General features: G+C 38.7%; 1 protein-coding gene across 1 annotated transcript; it reads right to left on the reverse strand.

Annotated features, from left to right (window-relative positions):
• Positions 1-11,053: 11,053 nt before the first annotated feature.
• Positions 11,054-12,995, reverse strand: LOC122137193. Its single transcript, XM_042722955.1, has 2 exons — positions 12,048-12,995; positions 11,054-11,966 (listed from the first exon to the last, which is right to left on the reverse strand). Exons 1-2 carry the CDS (start codon positions 12,777-12,779, stop codon positions 11,781-11,783), a joined length of 918 nt encoding a protein of 305 aa, XP_042578889.1. The 5' UTR covers positions 12,780-12,995; the 3' UTR covers positions 11,054-11,780.
• Positions 12,996-16,941: the final 3,946 nt, after the last annotated feature.

Genomic DNA, 16,941 nt, shown 5'->3' on the forward strand with positions numbered 1-16,941 from the left:
GTTGTTCGAGGTGACTACTTACAGTAAGAGTTCAGGACATCACCAGACAGGATATTGACGGCTTTGTAGTTTCTTCCAGTGCAGATGTCACACTGACATCTCCAGCTCCAGCATCACAGTCAGCAAGAAGAGTTTGGTCTTCTTCAGTTTCTTCTCACCACTTCAGCCATCGCATGGTGTTTTTAGCTATAAAGCAGGGTCTTGGACTGAAGGTCGGTCTGCACTGAGGACAGCTGTAGACTCTCTTCTGATCCTCCTTGATCCAAGAAGCCTGTAATAAAGGATCTTACAGTAACTGTGTCCCAAAGGAAGTGGTCACTGGATCCTTCAGGAGACCAGACACAGGCTGCACACAAGAACTTCATCCTGAGGCAAAAAAACTGGCTTCTGCCATTTTACTGCAGTATACAGAGATACAAACACACCACAGCTCAGCTACTCTTAAGTTTCCGCAGTGGACAAGGAATTATTCTGCAAGTGAGGAGGTGGAAATATATTTCTCTGCCCCCCCCCCTTGTGTTTTGATGCTCGGGAAGTGTGCAAAGCGTATGGGCGTGTATCTGGCAACGTTCGTGACGCTTCTCTAAGTGCCACACGTCGGTAGGATAAGCCACCGATATAAAGACCACTAGATGTCAGTCGCTGAGAGACACTCTAAGGATACAAGTTTACACATATCCTAATTACTGCACTTGTACTGCAGGACTAGAAAAACTGCAGTGATTTACAGTATCCCCATGAATGTTTTCATGGACTATCATGTATCATTAAATATTTAGCAATTTCAGTGATAAATAGGGATGGTTTACCACGATGGATGATTCCTAATGATTATTACTACAAATGGATAGACATTCTTCAGAGTTTGGAGTCTCTGATTATCCCTTCATCTCCTCCACAGCCCCATACAGAAGTCACATAGATCGAAAATATTTAAACTAAATACAATTTTTATATATGAAATATCTTAAATTTAAATAGAAGAAAATATATTTTTGTAATATATTTTAAAATATATTAACATATATTTTAATAAAACCATATTTAAATATTGATTTTGGCCGCTTTTAAATATTTCCCACATATATTAAACATAGGTAAATATATTTTTTATTGGAAAAATACTTAACATATATTTATTTCCCATATATGTAAATACATTTAGATATAAGACTATGTAAATATATTGATTTGGAATATATGTCTATATATTAATTTCTAATATTTGTTAACATATTACATTTCAGTACATTGTAAATATATACATTTTCTATATATGTAAAATATTTTATATTGTAAATATTTACATATATTGATTTCCAATATATGTAAATACCTTCCAGAATAAGACTAATGTAATATATTACTTTGCAAAGATATGTCTATGATATTAATTTCAATATTTGTTAACATATTTACATTTCAGTACATGTAAAATATATATATAGAATTTAAAACATTTCAACTACTGAACAGAAATTGGAGACTGCAAAAATTTACAAATCCCCAGACAATGCAAACTTAAAAACTGTGACGAGTATAAATCACTTGCAAAAATGAAGCAGATATTCAGATGACATAACACCTGCTATAGAAAAATAAGAATTTTATTGGACAGTTTACAAAAGAACAGAGTGCACATCAACTGCACAATTAAAGCATAAATCAAACCAGCAACTTACTGAAATATGCTGCATTATGAATACTGAAAGTATGAATGCTAAAACTGAAAGGTAATTCTTGAAGAGACGTTTTTTTTTATTTTTTTTATAATTACTTAACATTAAAGTCTGTGTTCAAAAAAAAAATACAATTTTTAGATTTGTCTAATAGAGAGGGTGAAAGAAGAACATCCAAAACCCCCCCCGGGTCCACCTGCCCCTGGTTCCTTCAAGATTTTATGGATTTATATGATGGTGTGTTTTTTCGTAATAGTAAAGGCAGTGGCAAAATTCACATGAACAATCCTTTGAATTTTTGTTTTTCCTGGCAATGCAGAATTGGTCCAAAATTGGTGTGTTTTGGAGTGTGTGTGTGGTCTAATTTGGAGAACAAAACATCAACGTAGTGTCATGTTAATTTTGCCACTGTCTTTACTTTTGTCTCGGGAAAAAACCCCATTATATAAATCCACATAAAAAATCTTGAAGGAAAGCAGGGTGCAGTGGTTTGGATGTTCCTTCCTTTAACCCCTCCTCTAGTAGACAAACTTCTAAAACGCTAACAGGTCTGCGCTTTTTCCTTCAGTTTGAAAACCTCAGTGTTCCGCCAACTTTGAATTGATGGCCGTGCCCCGGTGTCCAGCAGTTGCCTTTTTGCATGACAGCATCTGCAAAACAAAAACAACACAAGAAAAGAAGATAAAAAAACATTTGGATTAGTTGTGACTTGAACATGATTCTGTCAAGTGTTTGTACCCCTTAACTTAACTAGAAGGTCACTGCACACTATAGTACAAGAAGAAGATATTTCACACATTAAAAAAATAAATACGACCACCTCACGTTGTGTCCATCACGTTTACCACAAATGCCTCCGCAAAACTTGTGTCCGTCATGAAAAAAATATTGGATCTTAAAACCACTGACCACTGAAGAAGACTAGGACATAAGCCGCGGCCGCGTTCCACCCACCTGGAACTTTAACACCAACAACCCAGGAACTAGGGACTTTGGGCTGGTATTACATGTGTTGTTTCCACAGCAGGAACCAGGATCTAAATAAGTTCTCGGGGGTAGAAAGAAACATGCTTAGACAACGCCCCTCAGACAGTCCCTGCTCACAAGAAGGTAGTACTTTTTCAAAGGTCCGGAACATTTCGGGGCGGGACTTGAGCGCTACGTCAAACATCTGCTGATTGGTGTTGAGTTCACACGGCATGCGCGCATGAATTTCAACCCACCATTTTATTCGGATAATTTTTCAAAATATTACTGTTATTGTATCATGCAATGTAGTTTTAAAAGTATTTCAGGCGAGAATGTTAGTTTGTTGAAAACTCAAATCTGTGGTTTTATTGTATTAAAGACAGGCGCCTATTTAAAAATCTGTTTCGCCGATTTCAGAGAGACGGTCAGCTCCACGTGAAATCAGTGGGAAGGCTCATTGCTCATGTATCCGCCTAGAGCGACTTTCTCACCTCGGCTAGTTTCTTCTGATATGTGCCCGCTGGCTCTGATGTCATCTTTAGTTGGTTTTTCTGTTAAACTTTAAAATATAATCAGTTTGTGCAAATCAACAGGTACTCTTTTGGTCTTCATTCAAATTGTGCGACTGTAACTGCTCTGAACACAGTTGAGTCCTTTTTTTTTGGACGACTGCTGACGTGTTATCGACGCTTTATTTGGGCGGCATGCAGAAAACCACGTCAGAGTGTGACCGTCAAAACGTCTACAGCAGTTTTGCGTCAATTAACAGCCCCGGAAGAGAAGGACAATCCTGATATTAAAGTTATCGCATTTTTGTTATTTTTGGACGAAAAGGGTATTTTCGCATGTTCGACAACAAACATTTCTTAAATGACCCTCTGGATGTCAACATGGACTACTTTGGATGATGTTTTTTATACCTTTCCTGGACGTGGAGAGTAGGGATTAACCAGTACACACATTTTCAATGGGAGGTCACAGAAAGCCACTCGCGGACTAACATCTAAAATACCTTAAAACTGTGTACGACGATGACGGACAGGGACCTGTGTCTCACGGGTTTGGAAACGACAAATGAGGGTGAGTCAGTCATTAATGACATTACTTTTCATTTTCGCTGACCTAACTCTTTTAAAATGAAATTAAAAAAGGAAAATTGATATAATGTAATTCATGTTCATGGTATTGCTAGGCTTGATATATTGTATTACACCTTTCCTGCAACGACCGACATTTCTGCGGCTATTATAATGTTTTTAAAATGAGAACGAAAAGGACGGCAGTGGTATTGATATCATAGCGATTATCGTCTTAGTTGTAATAATATACAGTGACGGGCTAAAACTGCAGTAAGTAGCCCAAGGCGAGGAGATGCTGTTACAAGGTACGCTGTTGTTTTTCCGAAGAGCAAGACTTGCGTCTGTTTCGTGCCGCGGGGAGATCTACCTCACCGAGTCGAACTCGCAAGGTGCCGAACCTTAGACGAGGATGTAAGTCCAAAAATTGCGTACTCTGTATATGTATGAACACACGCGCAGGCTTACATGATCAGCCACGGATATTTGCCTAATCTTAACACGGTACTTTAGACGCGGTTTGGTGGGAAACGCTGGAAAGCAAACAGGGTCTGTTGGGGAGAAACTTGGGTGAATTAATAGTTCCTGGGGGAAAAAAAAGTTCTGGGTACAGATTCGTTCCAGGTAATTGTCGGTTGGAAACGCAGACTTTGGCAATAGATATCACTTTAGGGTATGGCTAGACAGCATAATGTGGGGGAAATTGTGAAAAACACTGCGTTCTCAACTTCTGGGCACCTGATTATGAATAGATGCAGTATTACATGGAATCTCACATCCTAACTAACAGCAATATGGTAATTTCACAGATGCCACCAATTTTGTTTTGTCTGGTCAGAGTAGCTTGTGTCACCCTGGTTGGAGTATGCAAAGTACGTGAAAAGTTAAGTTTGCAAAAAAATGAACTAAATGCCAGTTTCTTCAAAAAAAAACACAAAGTGCATTATTCTCCACGTATCGTGCGATCTGAACCCTAAATAGTGGTTTTGTCAAAAAATTCCGGTATTGTCCACTATCAAAGGGCTAATATAATTCAACGATAATTCAAATATTCGCCAATGGTGGTTATAAATGTAATGTGAAGCTTTTAAAGTCACAATGCTCATTTTGTCGTGGTGGGTGAAGTGTGCAGAAAATCTGCTGGGACTGAAAATTTAGTCTTGGTGAACAGTTTTCGAAGAGTGCAAATAACGATTTTTAAGTTTAAATCACTTTCAGATTGTGTGAGGTTTCCACAAGCAACAAAGTTTACTTGAACCAAAAAACGCCTTGTTACTACATTAAAGTTTAAGAAAATCTTACTTATAATTCCCTTTACCTTCACCATACGATCTGTCTATGGCAGATGACATTACAGACTGTTTCACTATGAAGTGAGGCACAGTCACAGTACGGTTTCTGTCTAACCGAGATTAATTTTCATTTCAAGCACTTTTTTATTATCATCTGTTGTTTCATTTTAAATTATGTTGTACCTCTCTGGTCGTAGTGTCCTCAGTGCAGTGTTAACAGGATGGCCTTGTAAGACCATACAGGACTCAAAAAATATTTGATATTTATTTGACATTAATTTTTAATAGGTTTTTCTTACTAGTCAGATGGTTCATAGTGCCCGGAGAAGTTCTTCAACAAGAGGCCCTCCAACTATGCTGCACGGTCATCAGCATGGGAAGAATATAGGAAAATAAACAATGTGTCACAGAGCCAACAATTACGTAGTATACAATGTCCAGATTTATTTAGGAAATAAACTACAGCAGAGGTGAAATGCAGAAAAGAGGAAAGGAATAATGATAGCAGAACATACAAAAAATCTTAAGAAAAAAGAAATTACGTTTTAAGGTTTTAAAGAATGCTTGATGATATTTCAGCAAATGTTTCTCATTGTATAAATTCAACTTATCAATTTAACCATTCACAAAACACACCGTATGGGAGTACGTGTCCATCCTTCAGCAAATGTTTTTCATTGTGTAAGTGCATTGTATGTAGTTAACTGTTCACTTGTGTCAGTTAGAAAACAGGCGAAATTATCTGACAGCAGAAGTGTTGGTAACTGATTTGAAATGAATGATAATTTGGTGTCTAGGCTATTGCTGGAACTATCTGTAATGGTTGTAATGTGAAATGTGATTTGTCAAATTACTGGTGTGTGACATCAAGTAGAAAAATATAATTGTAATATATATTGTAATAAACAATAAACATTCAGTTAGTATAAAGTACTTATACATCCTGAAAGGTTTGGGCACCACACCTGAGAACCCCATCTATATGACACTAAAATCCTTAATTATTTCTTATATTATATAATTATTCATCTACTACAATTATATATTTATATATGAGATAAAATAAGAAACAAAGCTTTGTGCCCAACAATGTAAATATGTGTATATGTGAGCATGACACTATTCGACAGCCTTACAAGGATAACACTAGAGTAATGTAAATACACTGCAAGGACTCAAACACAGTCATGTTGCTTGTTGTAGCAGCAGATGCTTGAATAGGCTTCAAAGTGCTTTAAGAGACCATGTGATAATAACTTTGCAACTCACTGTGCAACGGAAAACGTGGAACGTCCTGAGTTCACACCAGGTGTGCCTTTAACCCTGGCAGACTTTAAAAGTTAATTTGCTAGATTAACTCGACTCTTACACTGGATACATTACTATCACAGGAGTTTGGACTGACCGATCTATGGGGTTCATTTTGAAGGAGTTATCCTTCTGCCAGTTGTATTCCTAATATGTGCAGAATTTCCTGACCATACTCCCATTTTATATAACATATATTTTTGGCTCATATAACACACATATGTAATGCATGTAATGTTGAGAATGAAATTAACAGAAAGAGAGATTTAAAATCTGTACAGATTTTCAATCATCCTCTGTGCATTTGATGTGCAGGCCATTCACTCTTGATAATGCAGCTTTGATTGGAAATTATAAGATCTTATTTATTGAGATATTTGTATGTTCATTAGACATATGTTGTAAACTAGTGGCCCCCCTAGTTTGCAACAATGCTAATGATTGGACATGATAATTGTTTTGTCCTAAGAGACTAGTTGCGTTGCTGAATAGGTCTCATTTTAAAATTTGTAAATAGAATTTGAATCAATTGATGTGTGACTATAGCCATGCAAGTCCTTTGCACATTAAAGTGTTTACATACAATAAGTTCATAAGACCATAAATTTGCACAAGACTTTAAAATTACAAAAAATGTTTGCCATAATTAAAATGTATATATAAAATATAAAATGTATATAAATATAAAAAATAACCTATATGCATGAGGTGAATAATGTGTGATAGATTTGAATGATGTTAATAATATAGACCTGGATAGGCTTATGAATAATGCTAGGTGTGTTGTTATGCATGGGTGCTTTAGGGGTGTGTCCAGGGGCAGAGGTCAAAAAGTAAAAAATAAAAGATGTCGACACGCCTAAAGGATGAATGTGTTCAGCTCTGTCTGAAAGTATAAGCAAAACATGGTGTCGGACGTGGTTCTCTCGTAAAGATTGTCTAAAGAGAAAGTCTAAGGAGGTGAGAGAAAGTATATTAACCCCAAACGTGCGAGAGAGAAAACACAGAAATCAGAGAGAAATTAAAAACAGGAGCAACAAGCGTCAAAACAGCGAAAGCAAGTGTGCTTCGAGAAAAAAAAAAAGAAAACGCAAAAATGGATTTCAAACCCCTTCTGGTATGCAGCTGACAGGAAATTTAGCAGAAAACTGGAAGAGATTCAAGCAACATTTCACCATCTACTTGGTTCAAGTTCATGTTCAAGTTGAGCTTTATTGTCATTCCTCTACATGTGTGGACATACAGTGGAACTGTGCCTCACAGGACCACGGTGCTACATAAATACAGACATACAACAATGAATTAAACAGTATAAACCTATACACAACTAACCTACTGACAGATTTTGACTATAAATACACTATATATAAATGTTAACCTATACATAAACTAAAAAAATACAAACTATACGAATGCTTCACATAAATACTGTACATGTGCAAAGAGAAACACCGTAAGTCAAGCAGCTGGCTGGGAACAGTGCAAGATGATTTGTAGTGAAAGCATGTAAACATACACATATTACTGAGTCTTTTGTGGGATTACGTACACACAGCAGTGTGTGTGAAAAGTGTCAAGTGCGCATAGAGGAGAGTGTGTTACTACAGGTGGTTTGTACAGGCCCACACACCTGTGTGTAGCACACTTCGAATTGCACAAAAAGAGAAAGTTTCAGACAGTTTTTCTGTGATGTGGTAAGGTTGGGGGGTGTTTGGGGGGTCAAGGGGGTGAGATGGTCTATGTTTCAGTATGTGGGGGGTTTGTGTGGGGTTTCAGAAGAGGGCGGGGTGATTTGAGTTCAGGGCTCTCACAACCTGGGGGAAAAAGCTGTTGAGCAGTCTGGCAGAGCAGGCTCTGATGCTCCGGTACCGTCTTCCTGATGGTAGGAGCTGGAAGAGACTGTGGGAGAGATAGGTGGGGTCCTTCACGATACTGTTGGCTTTGCTGGAGCAATGTGTAAGGAAAATCTCCAGGATGGAGGGGAGAGGGGCACCGATGATCTTTGCAGCTGTGTTCACTGTCCACTGGATGGTCTTGCGGTCAGCAGCACTACAGTTCCCGTACCAGACCGTGATGCAGCTGGTCAGCACACTCTCAATGGTTACCGTGTAGAATGTGGTGAGGATGGGTGCAGGGAGACTTGTTCTTTTCAGCCGGCGGAGAAAGTGTAGCCGCTGTTGTGCCTTCTTGGAGAGTGACATGGTGTTGGTGGTCCAGGTGAGATCCTCTGTGATTAGCACGCCCAGGAATTTAGTGCTGCTGACTCTCTCCACAGTCGAGCTGTAATGTAGCAATAACAAACATTAGCATGTAATTGTAAACATATGAAATGAAATTTGGCAATAAATAGAATGCTGACAACATGAGATATAAAGTGTTTTACTCTGTGTAAGTGTTTTACAGGTAGTGGTGCTCATGGAGATGTTTGGAGCAGACACAGCAGCAGTCAGATTGTCCCGCACATGTTCTCCTGCTCTTGTTCAGGGTTGTGTGGTTCAGGAGCGACATCATGGTCTTCCTCATCCTCTCTGTGCACTCAAAGACAGCCTCGATGTCTCTTTCTCATCCATGATCAGATTCAGTCTGACTGCAGCAGTGAGGGACGTGATGGACAGCAGAAACAGGTGAAGGTGGACACGGCGGTCAGCTGCAGAACTGTCTCAGCTGTGTTGAGATGCAGTAGATGTGGCTTCACCCCCTGTAAATACATGATTGTTTGAATAAGTTTCAATTAAGCCTTGTTTCATGTGTTGTTGACTTGTATTTATTTATTGTCATGGTTACTTTGAGTTATTTAGTTATATATTCATGTTTCCTGTTGCTGTCAGTAAATAAAATATGTTTAATTAAAGGGTTAGTTCACCCCAAAAATGAAAAATCTGTCATTAATTACTCACCCTAATGTCGTTCCAAACCCATAAGACCTTCGTTCATCTTCGGAATTCTTCAAATTATGAAGAAGTTCAGATGAAATTCGAGAGCTCTCTGAAACTCTCATAGACAGAAAGGATCCTTACATGATCAAGGTTCAGAAACGTAATGTAGACTGACCAATCATTTTTGAGAAAAGTGGGGAAAAGTACCTCCTCCGCACGTGAACGGAAGATGATAAGCATTAACAGTGTTCTGTACAGGCTACAATGATGTTCCATACAGAGCGCATACTTTGATTTCAATTACGAAAATGGACATTTAATGGATCAACTGTGGGCTATTGATTTATTTTAACTGAAGAAAACATTTCAATGAATAAGAAAGGTGAGTTCCCTTTTTATTTGTTTAAAATGTAAGTTTTTTGCCACTTTAATAAGCTAGAGGACCATGCGAGCTACAGTGCCTTGACAAATTATTTATACCACTTAATTTTTTCACGTTTTGTTATGTTGCTGCCTTATGTTAAACTGCTTTAAATTACATATTTTTTCACATCATTCTACACTCCATACACCATAATGGTACAGCAAAAAACAGGTTTTTAAAAACTTTGCAAATTTTTTAAAAATAACACACTTAAATGACTCAGGAGCATTCGTATTGCTTGTAGATGTTACTACACTTCGAGTGAAGTTAACCTGTGGCAAATTCAATTGAATAGGTATGATTTGGAAAGGCATACATGTCTTTATAGTAGGTCTAACAGCTGATAATGCATATCAGAGCAAAAATCAAGCACTGAGGTCAAAAGAACTGCCTGTAGAGCTTAGAAACAGGTTTGTGTCAAGCCACACATTGGGGGAAGAGTTAAGAAAAAAAAATGATAATTGAAGGTTCACAGAAGCATGTAGTCTCTGTTACCCTGAATGGAAGAAGTTTAAAACAACCAGGACTCTTCATAGAGCTGGCCTCCTGGCCAAACTGAGCAACTGATGGAGAAGGGCTTTGGTTAGTGTGGTGACCAAGAACCTGATGGTCACTCTAGTTGAGCTCCATGATCAAATGTGGAGATAGGAGAAACCTACAGAAGGACAAACATCACTGCAATACTCCACCAATCTGGGCTTTATGGCGGTGTGGCCAAACTCAATCCTCTCTTCAGTGAAGACACATGAAAATACCTAGAATTTGCAAAAAAGCACCTAAAGGACCCTCAGACTGTGAGGAACAAGATACTCTGGTCTGATGAACCTCAATTCCAAGCATCATGTTTGAAGGAAACCAGCTCTGTACAAAAACATCAGAATAATAAAATCCTGGTCCTGATCATTCAGAACCTCAGACTGGGCAGAGCTGTTTTTCAGCAGCAGGGACTGAGGGACTCATCAGAGTAGAAGAAACACCCAGTGCAACAAAATATTGAGATAGCCTTAATGAAAACCCAGTCCAGAGAATCCAAAACCTCAGACTGGGCAGAAGGTTCATCTTCCAACAGGACAATGTCCCTAAGCACACAGCAAGAGTGGCTTATAGACAAATCTGTGAATGTCCTTGAGTGGCCCAGCCAGAGTCTGGGATAAATATTTCAAATATTTCTGGAGAAACCTGAAAATGTGTGTCTGCCCCCATCCAACCTGACAGAGCTTGAGAGGTGAAGAGAAGAGGATAAGAATGGCAGATAATTGCCAAATGCAGATAAGCAAAGCTTGTGGCATCAAACAAAAAAGACATGAGGCTGTAAAGGTGCTTCAGCAAAATATTTAGTTAAGGTTATGAATACTTATGCCATGTACATAATTCAGCCATGTACATATGACAGTTCTGTTTTAACTTTGTCAATATGGTGTATGGAGTGCAGATTGATGTGGGGGAAAAAAGTAATTTAAAGCAGGTTAACAAAAGGCAGCAACATAAAACGTGAAAAAAAATGCATACATTTGCAAAGCACTGTAGGCCTGATTGTGTCGTGATAATAATTATGCCATGTGAGTTGAGCATAAACCATGTGAAACGTTACCATATCTTTCTGAGGACAAAGAAGGGCAAACAATTTGAACTGATTCAAAATATTTAATGATTAACCAATGTGAAACCTTCAAAACATAAATGATCAGGATGCAGGTGTGTGTTTACAACTATTTACATTGAACAGTAAACTGATTAAAAAATACCATAACTAGAAATTAACGTTTATTCTATGTGCACTATTTACATTGTGTGTGTAATATGTTTTTATGTGGACAAACAACATTTATGGCAAAGCCAGTCAGTGTCTGGCAGTTCCTCCACTTCTGCACACTCTAGATGGATCACAAATAGCACAGATCACACTGGACCCACTCGTCAATGGCTCATCTCCTGAGCCAGGTGAGATCACTCTACGACAGAGAGCGCAGTGTTCTCCATCTTCAGTAGGAGGAGGTGCCTGATTCTTTTGCCTCCTGGGCTTGTCTCTTTTCCTCCTTCTTCTGTGCCATCTCTTCCTTGCACTTTCTTTTCTTCCTTCTCAGTTTTCTTCTTTACCAGCAGGTCAAAGTACTCGTCGCTGGTGATGACATGGGCTGGCAACAGAATGTGATGCCTCACCTTCTCCTCCATGCCAGACCCTCTGAAATTACACCTGCTGCCACCATCAGGTCATTTTTGTTAGCCACTCTATTAAAGTTACAGGTGGGACAAGGTGTTTGAGTGATGGTTGATGTGTCGGTAGGTGACGTGATGGATGGTGTGGCCTCACTACCATCTGCAGATGGGAGCACTCTCACCAACTAAGAAAATATAACGTATGTCAAACTCATTAACACACTTTCACAGAGATTGAATTATCATTGTATTATTGTCAACATTACCTGGGTTGTGTCCACAGCAGCCCTGGACAGAGGACAGATGCCAGCCTTGAAGGGTGGAATGCTGTCCCCGGCTGCATTCACACAGCAGTGGACCGTGATGTGCTCCCTGGTCGTCTGCTGCTGTTGATATACATGTTTCCTCCCATTCTGGCTCAGGACCTTCTCCCTGGAACAAGGCTTCTCCAAAGCCAGTCTCATCACAGTTATAGAGGCTTGTTCTCCAGCTTGTGCTTCACATAAAGGGCCTCGTACACTCTGAAGAACGCTTTGATGGCCTCTGGCTCTGTCCAGGGAATCTGCTGTCCTTGAGGCCAATTCTGGATGGTGGGCCTTGAACCTGGACCACCACACATCACTTGGCCCCTTCTCGAGGTTTACAGTGGTGGTCTCGGTTCTGCCTCTCTCCTTAATGATCCCAACAGCCAGCACCTTGACAAGGGATCTAGTAACTGGGAAGCCATGGTCTGACATCCAGAATATAAAGGAAAGGAGAACCTCTTCCTCTCCAGGTGTCAGGGCCAAATTAGGTTGAGGGGTGTGGACATATTTATTTTTTATATAGTCCTGTAGAGTGATGTGGGGAATGCCCTTTTTTTTTGCTGTTGCCCTTAAACTTGCTCCTGCCTTTACTTCCTCAGCTGCCTCCTTTAACTTCTCCTTTGAGTACTGTTTTTTCTTTCCTGACATCTTTTGCTTTACTGACTTTCCTTTGAAATATGATATGTTAATCATGTAAGGTTAAATTAACCTTAACTTCAAATGATTCTTAATAAAATTGTTTAACTTCAAGTCTTGTAATTACACAAGTTAAGCTTAGGCATCTTATGCCCTTCTGTGTCAGCCGCGCCACAAGGATACATTTTTTACGTGTATTCACGCTTTGATTTGAAAGAAAACAGCGCATCTTTGGGTTGCGGCTGACACAGAAGAGCATAAGCTGCCTGCGTTCAGCTCATATTCTCCAAAATGGCGCTACACTGATGTGGAGAGACACATAGGAGACAAATTGTTGAATAAAGTCGTTATTTTTGTTTTCGTGTACAAAAAGTATTCTCGTCGCTTCATAACGTTACGGTTGAATCACTGATGGCAGATGGAGTATTCTGACGATGCTTTTCATACTTTCCTGGACCTTGACGCTGTTATTTATTTGGCAGTCTATGGGACAGTCACAAGCCTCCCGGTTTTCATCCAAAATATCTTAAATTGTGTTCCGAAGACGAACAAAGCTTTTACAGGTTTGAAACGACATGGGGGTAAGTGATAAATGACAAAATTTTCATTTTGGTGTGGAGTATCCCCTTAACTAGATGTATGAAATCTTATTAAATAATTTAAATGTCTGAATATCCTATCATTGTGTTTAACTGTAAGTAAATGTTAAATAACTTAATGAAAATTTGGCAATGAAATAATACAATAGAGTTTTAGTTCGTTTAACTTGTTAAAGCATGACAATTAAAAATGTTAAAACATTAATTGACCCTTTATGAACATAAACATCATCACTGCGCACAGGATGATGGGCAAACGGCATCTTCAGTCTGCCTCAGAGAGTGAGGGGCACCAAGTGGTCATCGCCCACAATTGACGTTTAAATATTCCCATTTCAAAGCATTTATTCAAGGAAACATAATTTATTTAAAAAAAAAAGACTTTATTCAACATTTCGTATACCCCGCGTCACCCTGGTGCCATTTTGGAGAGTATCCACTGAACGTAAATGGTGTATGCTATTGTGTGTCAGCTGCTGCACACAATTGCTGAACCATCGCAAGATACTAACCTTTTACTGTTTTGGATTCATGAGAAATTGACTTTACTGCTGCCTGAATTTGTTGGACTGAAATGCTTGATGTGATATTTTGCTGATATAGTTGCTCTTGTATCTTTGTCTATCTATACTCCACTTGTTTGTATGTTATTGACTTGTTCAAATACACTTAGCTTTGCTCTAGGATGAATGGATTCCCTTCATACTTTGTGACCATAAGAGAGCTGTTACAGAGGTGGATCAACACATTTATGGACCATGTCTATCATACTGACAAGACTGAAGATGTCAGTCATTATGGCAAGTGTGCCTAGTGAAAGTGGATCAGAATCTGATCCAACTTGAATTCACTCCCCAACATAAAATGTCACCATAGTTTAAATCTGACAAAAGTCTTGAGGACATTGCTAGGAACAGTGTGTTTGAACCCTGAAATACAATTCAAGGCTGGTGGCCAGTATTACCATTTTGGAGTGCTAAATTCAATTACACGGATGTGAAAAATCATTAAGACTCAGTCATTATATTAGCACAGTACTGTAGGGTATCATGATACTACTTGGTATCGTGATACTTCAGCTTGTATAGTGTCATAAGACTTGACCCTAGTACACTGCATTGGACTTCTACAACGAGTTTTCCAATGACGCTTCAGGTCTCTTTGATACATGAAACTCTCTTTACACTGAAGACACATGAAAGGTCTCTCTCCAGTGTGAACTCTCATGTGAGTCTGAAGGTTTCCTTTAGATGTGAAACTCTTTTCACACTGAGTGCAGGTGAAAGGTCTCTCTCCAGTGTGAATTCTCATGTGAGTCTGAAGGTTTCCTTTAAGTGTAAAATCCTTTCCACACTGATAGCACATGAAAGTCTTCTCTCCAGTGTGACTTACGACATGATTCTCAAGGTGTTTACTGTCTGTAAACGTCATTCCACACTGATGACATGTAAAACAGTTTTCTCTTGAGTGAAGCCTCATGTGTCGTTTAAGGTTTGTTTTGTGTCTCAAACTCTTTCCACACTTATCACAAGTGAATGGCTTCTCTCCAGTGTGATAGTTCCAGTGATACTTTAGGTTAAGTTCTGTTGTGAAACTCTTTCCACATAGTTTGCAGGTGTACGGCTTCTTTCCATTGTGAATTCTCATGTGCCTTTGAAAGCTTCCATGTTGAGTGAAACCTTTTAAACACTGAGGGCAGGTGTGTGGCTTCTCTCCAGTGTGGATGCTCATGTGGCTTTTTAGGGTTCCATGTTGAGTGAAACCTTTTCCACACTGAGGGCAGGTGTGTGGTTTCTCCACAGTGTGGATGCTCATGTGGCTTTTTAGGCTTCCTTTGTTTCTGAAACTCCTTCCACACTGCTGGCAGGAGAAGTCACTTACAGTTTCTAGTTTTTTAGCTCTTTTTCGTGAGGAAGTCTTTTTAGTTTGTGAGCAACTAAATGATTTTTCTCCAGTTGTGAAATCATGATGGTCTTTCTCTTGGGTTTCATTCAATTCTTGACTCTCCTCTTTCATCGCCATCAGGTCTGAGGTGAAAAAAGACAAATACAAGTTATCAATGGCACAAAACTAAAGACATCAAACATTTAGTCACCTTTGCTGAATCAAATAGCATTAAGCTCAGAACCTCTTCACCATATTGTTTAGTCCATATTAATTGTTATCAGTTAAGATGTAAAGGGTTAGTTCATCCAAAAATCTAAATTAGCCTGTATTTTACTCACCGTCGAGTCATCCTAGGTGTATGACTTTTTTCTTTCAGATGAATCCAGTAGAGTTATATTAAAAATTGTCCTGCTATTCCAAGCTGTATCATTGCAGTCAGCGGGTGTTACAGTTGAACAGTCCACAAGTCATCAAATAAAGAGCTCGCATTCATAGTAAAACATGCCGCACACGGCTTCGGGGGGCTAGTAATAGATGCCTTGTGTAGTGAATCCATGTGTTTTTGTAAGAAAAATATCCATATTTCAAATATAATAAACGCTTTTATCTCACTTCTGTTATGTTATACATGGAAATTAGGTGGCCGTAACTATTATGTACTTACATTTTAATTAATCAGTTGATACAATGCACTTGTCTAGATACATGCTTTTACATTGTACTTATATTTTTAAAATACCTGTGAAGGAGAGGATGAAGTGGATTCCGCTCTGATCATATCCTTTCTTCACTATATTAATTATTCCACTAATATATATTATGTAACTATTAATCCATGTAATAATCAGTATTTAACCTCCAAGATTGTTTGATGATTTAACCAAATAAGTAAAAGCCATCTATACTTGTATAGATAGAAGAGTGCATATATATATATTATCCTTTTAGAATTAGTAAGAGGTAAGAGTAACAGGCATGAACATATGTTGAGTGTATTCCTTTTCCTAGGGTCACAAGGCCAGGCTAAAAGGGTCAGGATGACCTATCGGCTACGTGGACTACGAGGGACAAGAGAACTGTGACATTTAAAAATGTACACTAGATATTAAGAATCCGGTTCTATCCTGTATTTCTGTTCCTCAAGATTAATGTCTGCATATTATGTGTGTGTATCCAACTGTAATGATAAGGGACTTTTCGGTGTTAGAAAACCTTGAAATGAAGATAAGAGCTCTGTGTGTATGTGTGTGTGTCAGCACCTATGCTGTGGGAGAAGACCATTTTCTGCTGACATCTGGACCTGAGATGAGGTGTCTTCTTCACCAGTACTGACGCCCACTGCAATCATTTTTAGAGATATGCTTGAGATGTTTATGTCCATTTGTGGAGACTAAGTTTATCTAGGTTTTGGAACCAATCAGATTTTTGCTGACCAGTGCTTTGACGCAATTAGTTCTCTGGCTAGAGTATAATTGTTGGTGATTTTGAGTTGTACGCAGAGCGGCCTACGAACTCTGTCGAGAGTACTGAAGCTGACTTCTGCTGATGAAATTGCAAACTATTTTCCTCAGTAAATATTATTATTAATTGAACGCATCTCTGACTCCTGGTCTTCATTACGACACACCTGGTCCTCGAGTTATAACTGTAAATTCCCCTACAGGGATTTCCTTAGTTGTCAGTTATAATCATCAAAATTAAAAGAAATAAACATTTGAAATATATCAGTATGT

Source organism: Cyprinus carpio, chromosome B4 (genome assembly GCF_018340385.1).
Source record: "Cyprinus carpio isolate SPL01 chromosome B4, ASM1834038v1, whole genome shotgun sequence".
NCBI lineage: Eukaryota > Metazoa > Chordata > Actinopteri > Cypriniformes > Cyprinidae > Cyprinus > Cyprinus carpio.

Coding starts and splice junctions, on each gene's coding strand:
- LOC122137193 (XM_042722955.1), bottom strand. CDS start 12,779: ATGATTAACATATCATATTTCAAAGGAAAGTCAGTAAAGCAAAAGATG. Junction 11,967..12,047: donor CTGCTGTGGACACAACCCAG/GTAATGTTGACA, acceptor ATATTTTCTTAG/TTGGTGAGAGTGCTCCCATC.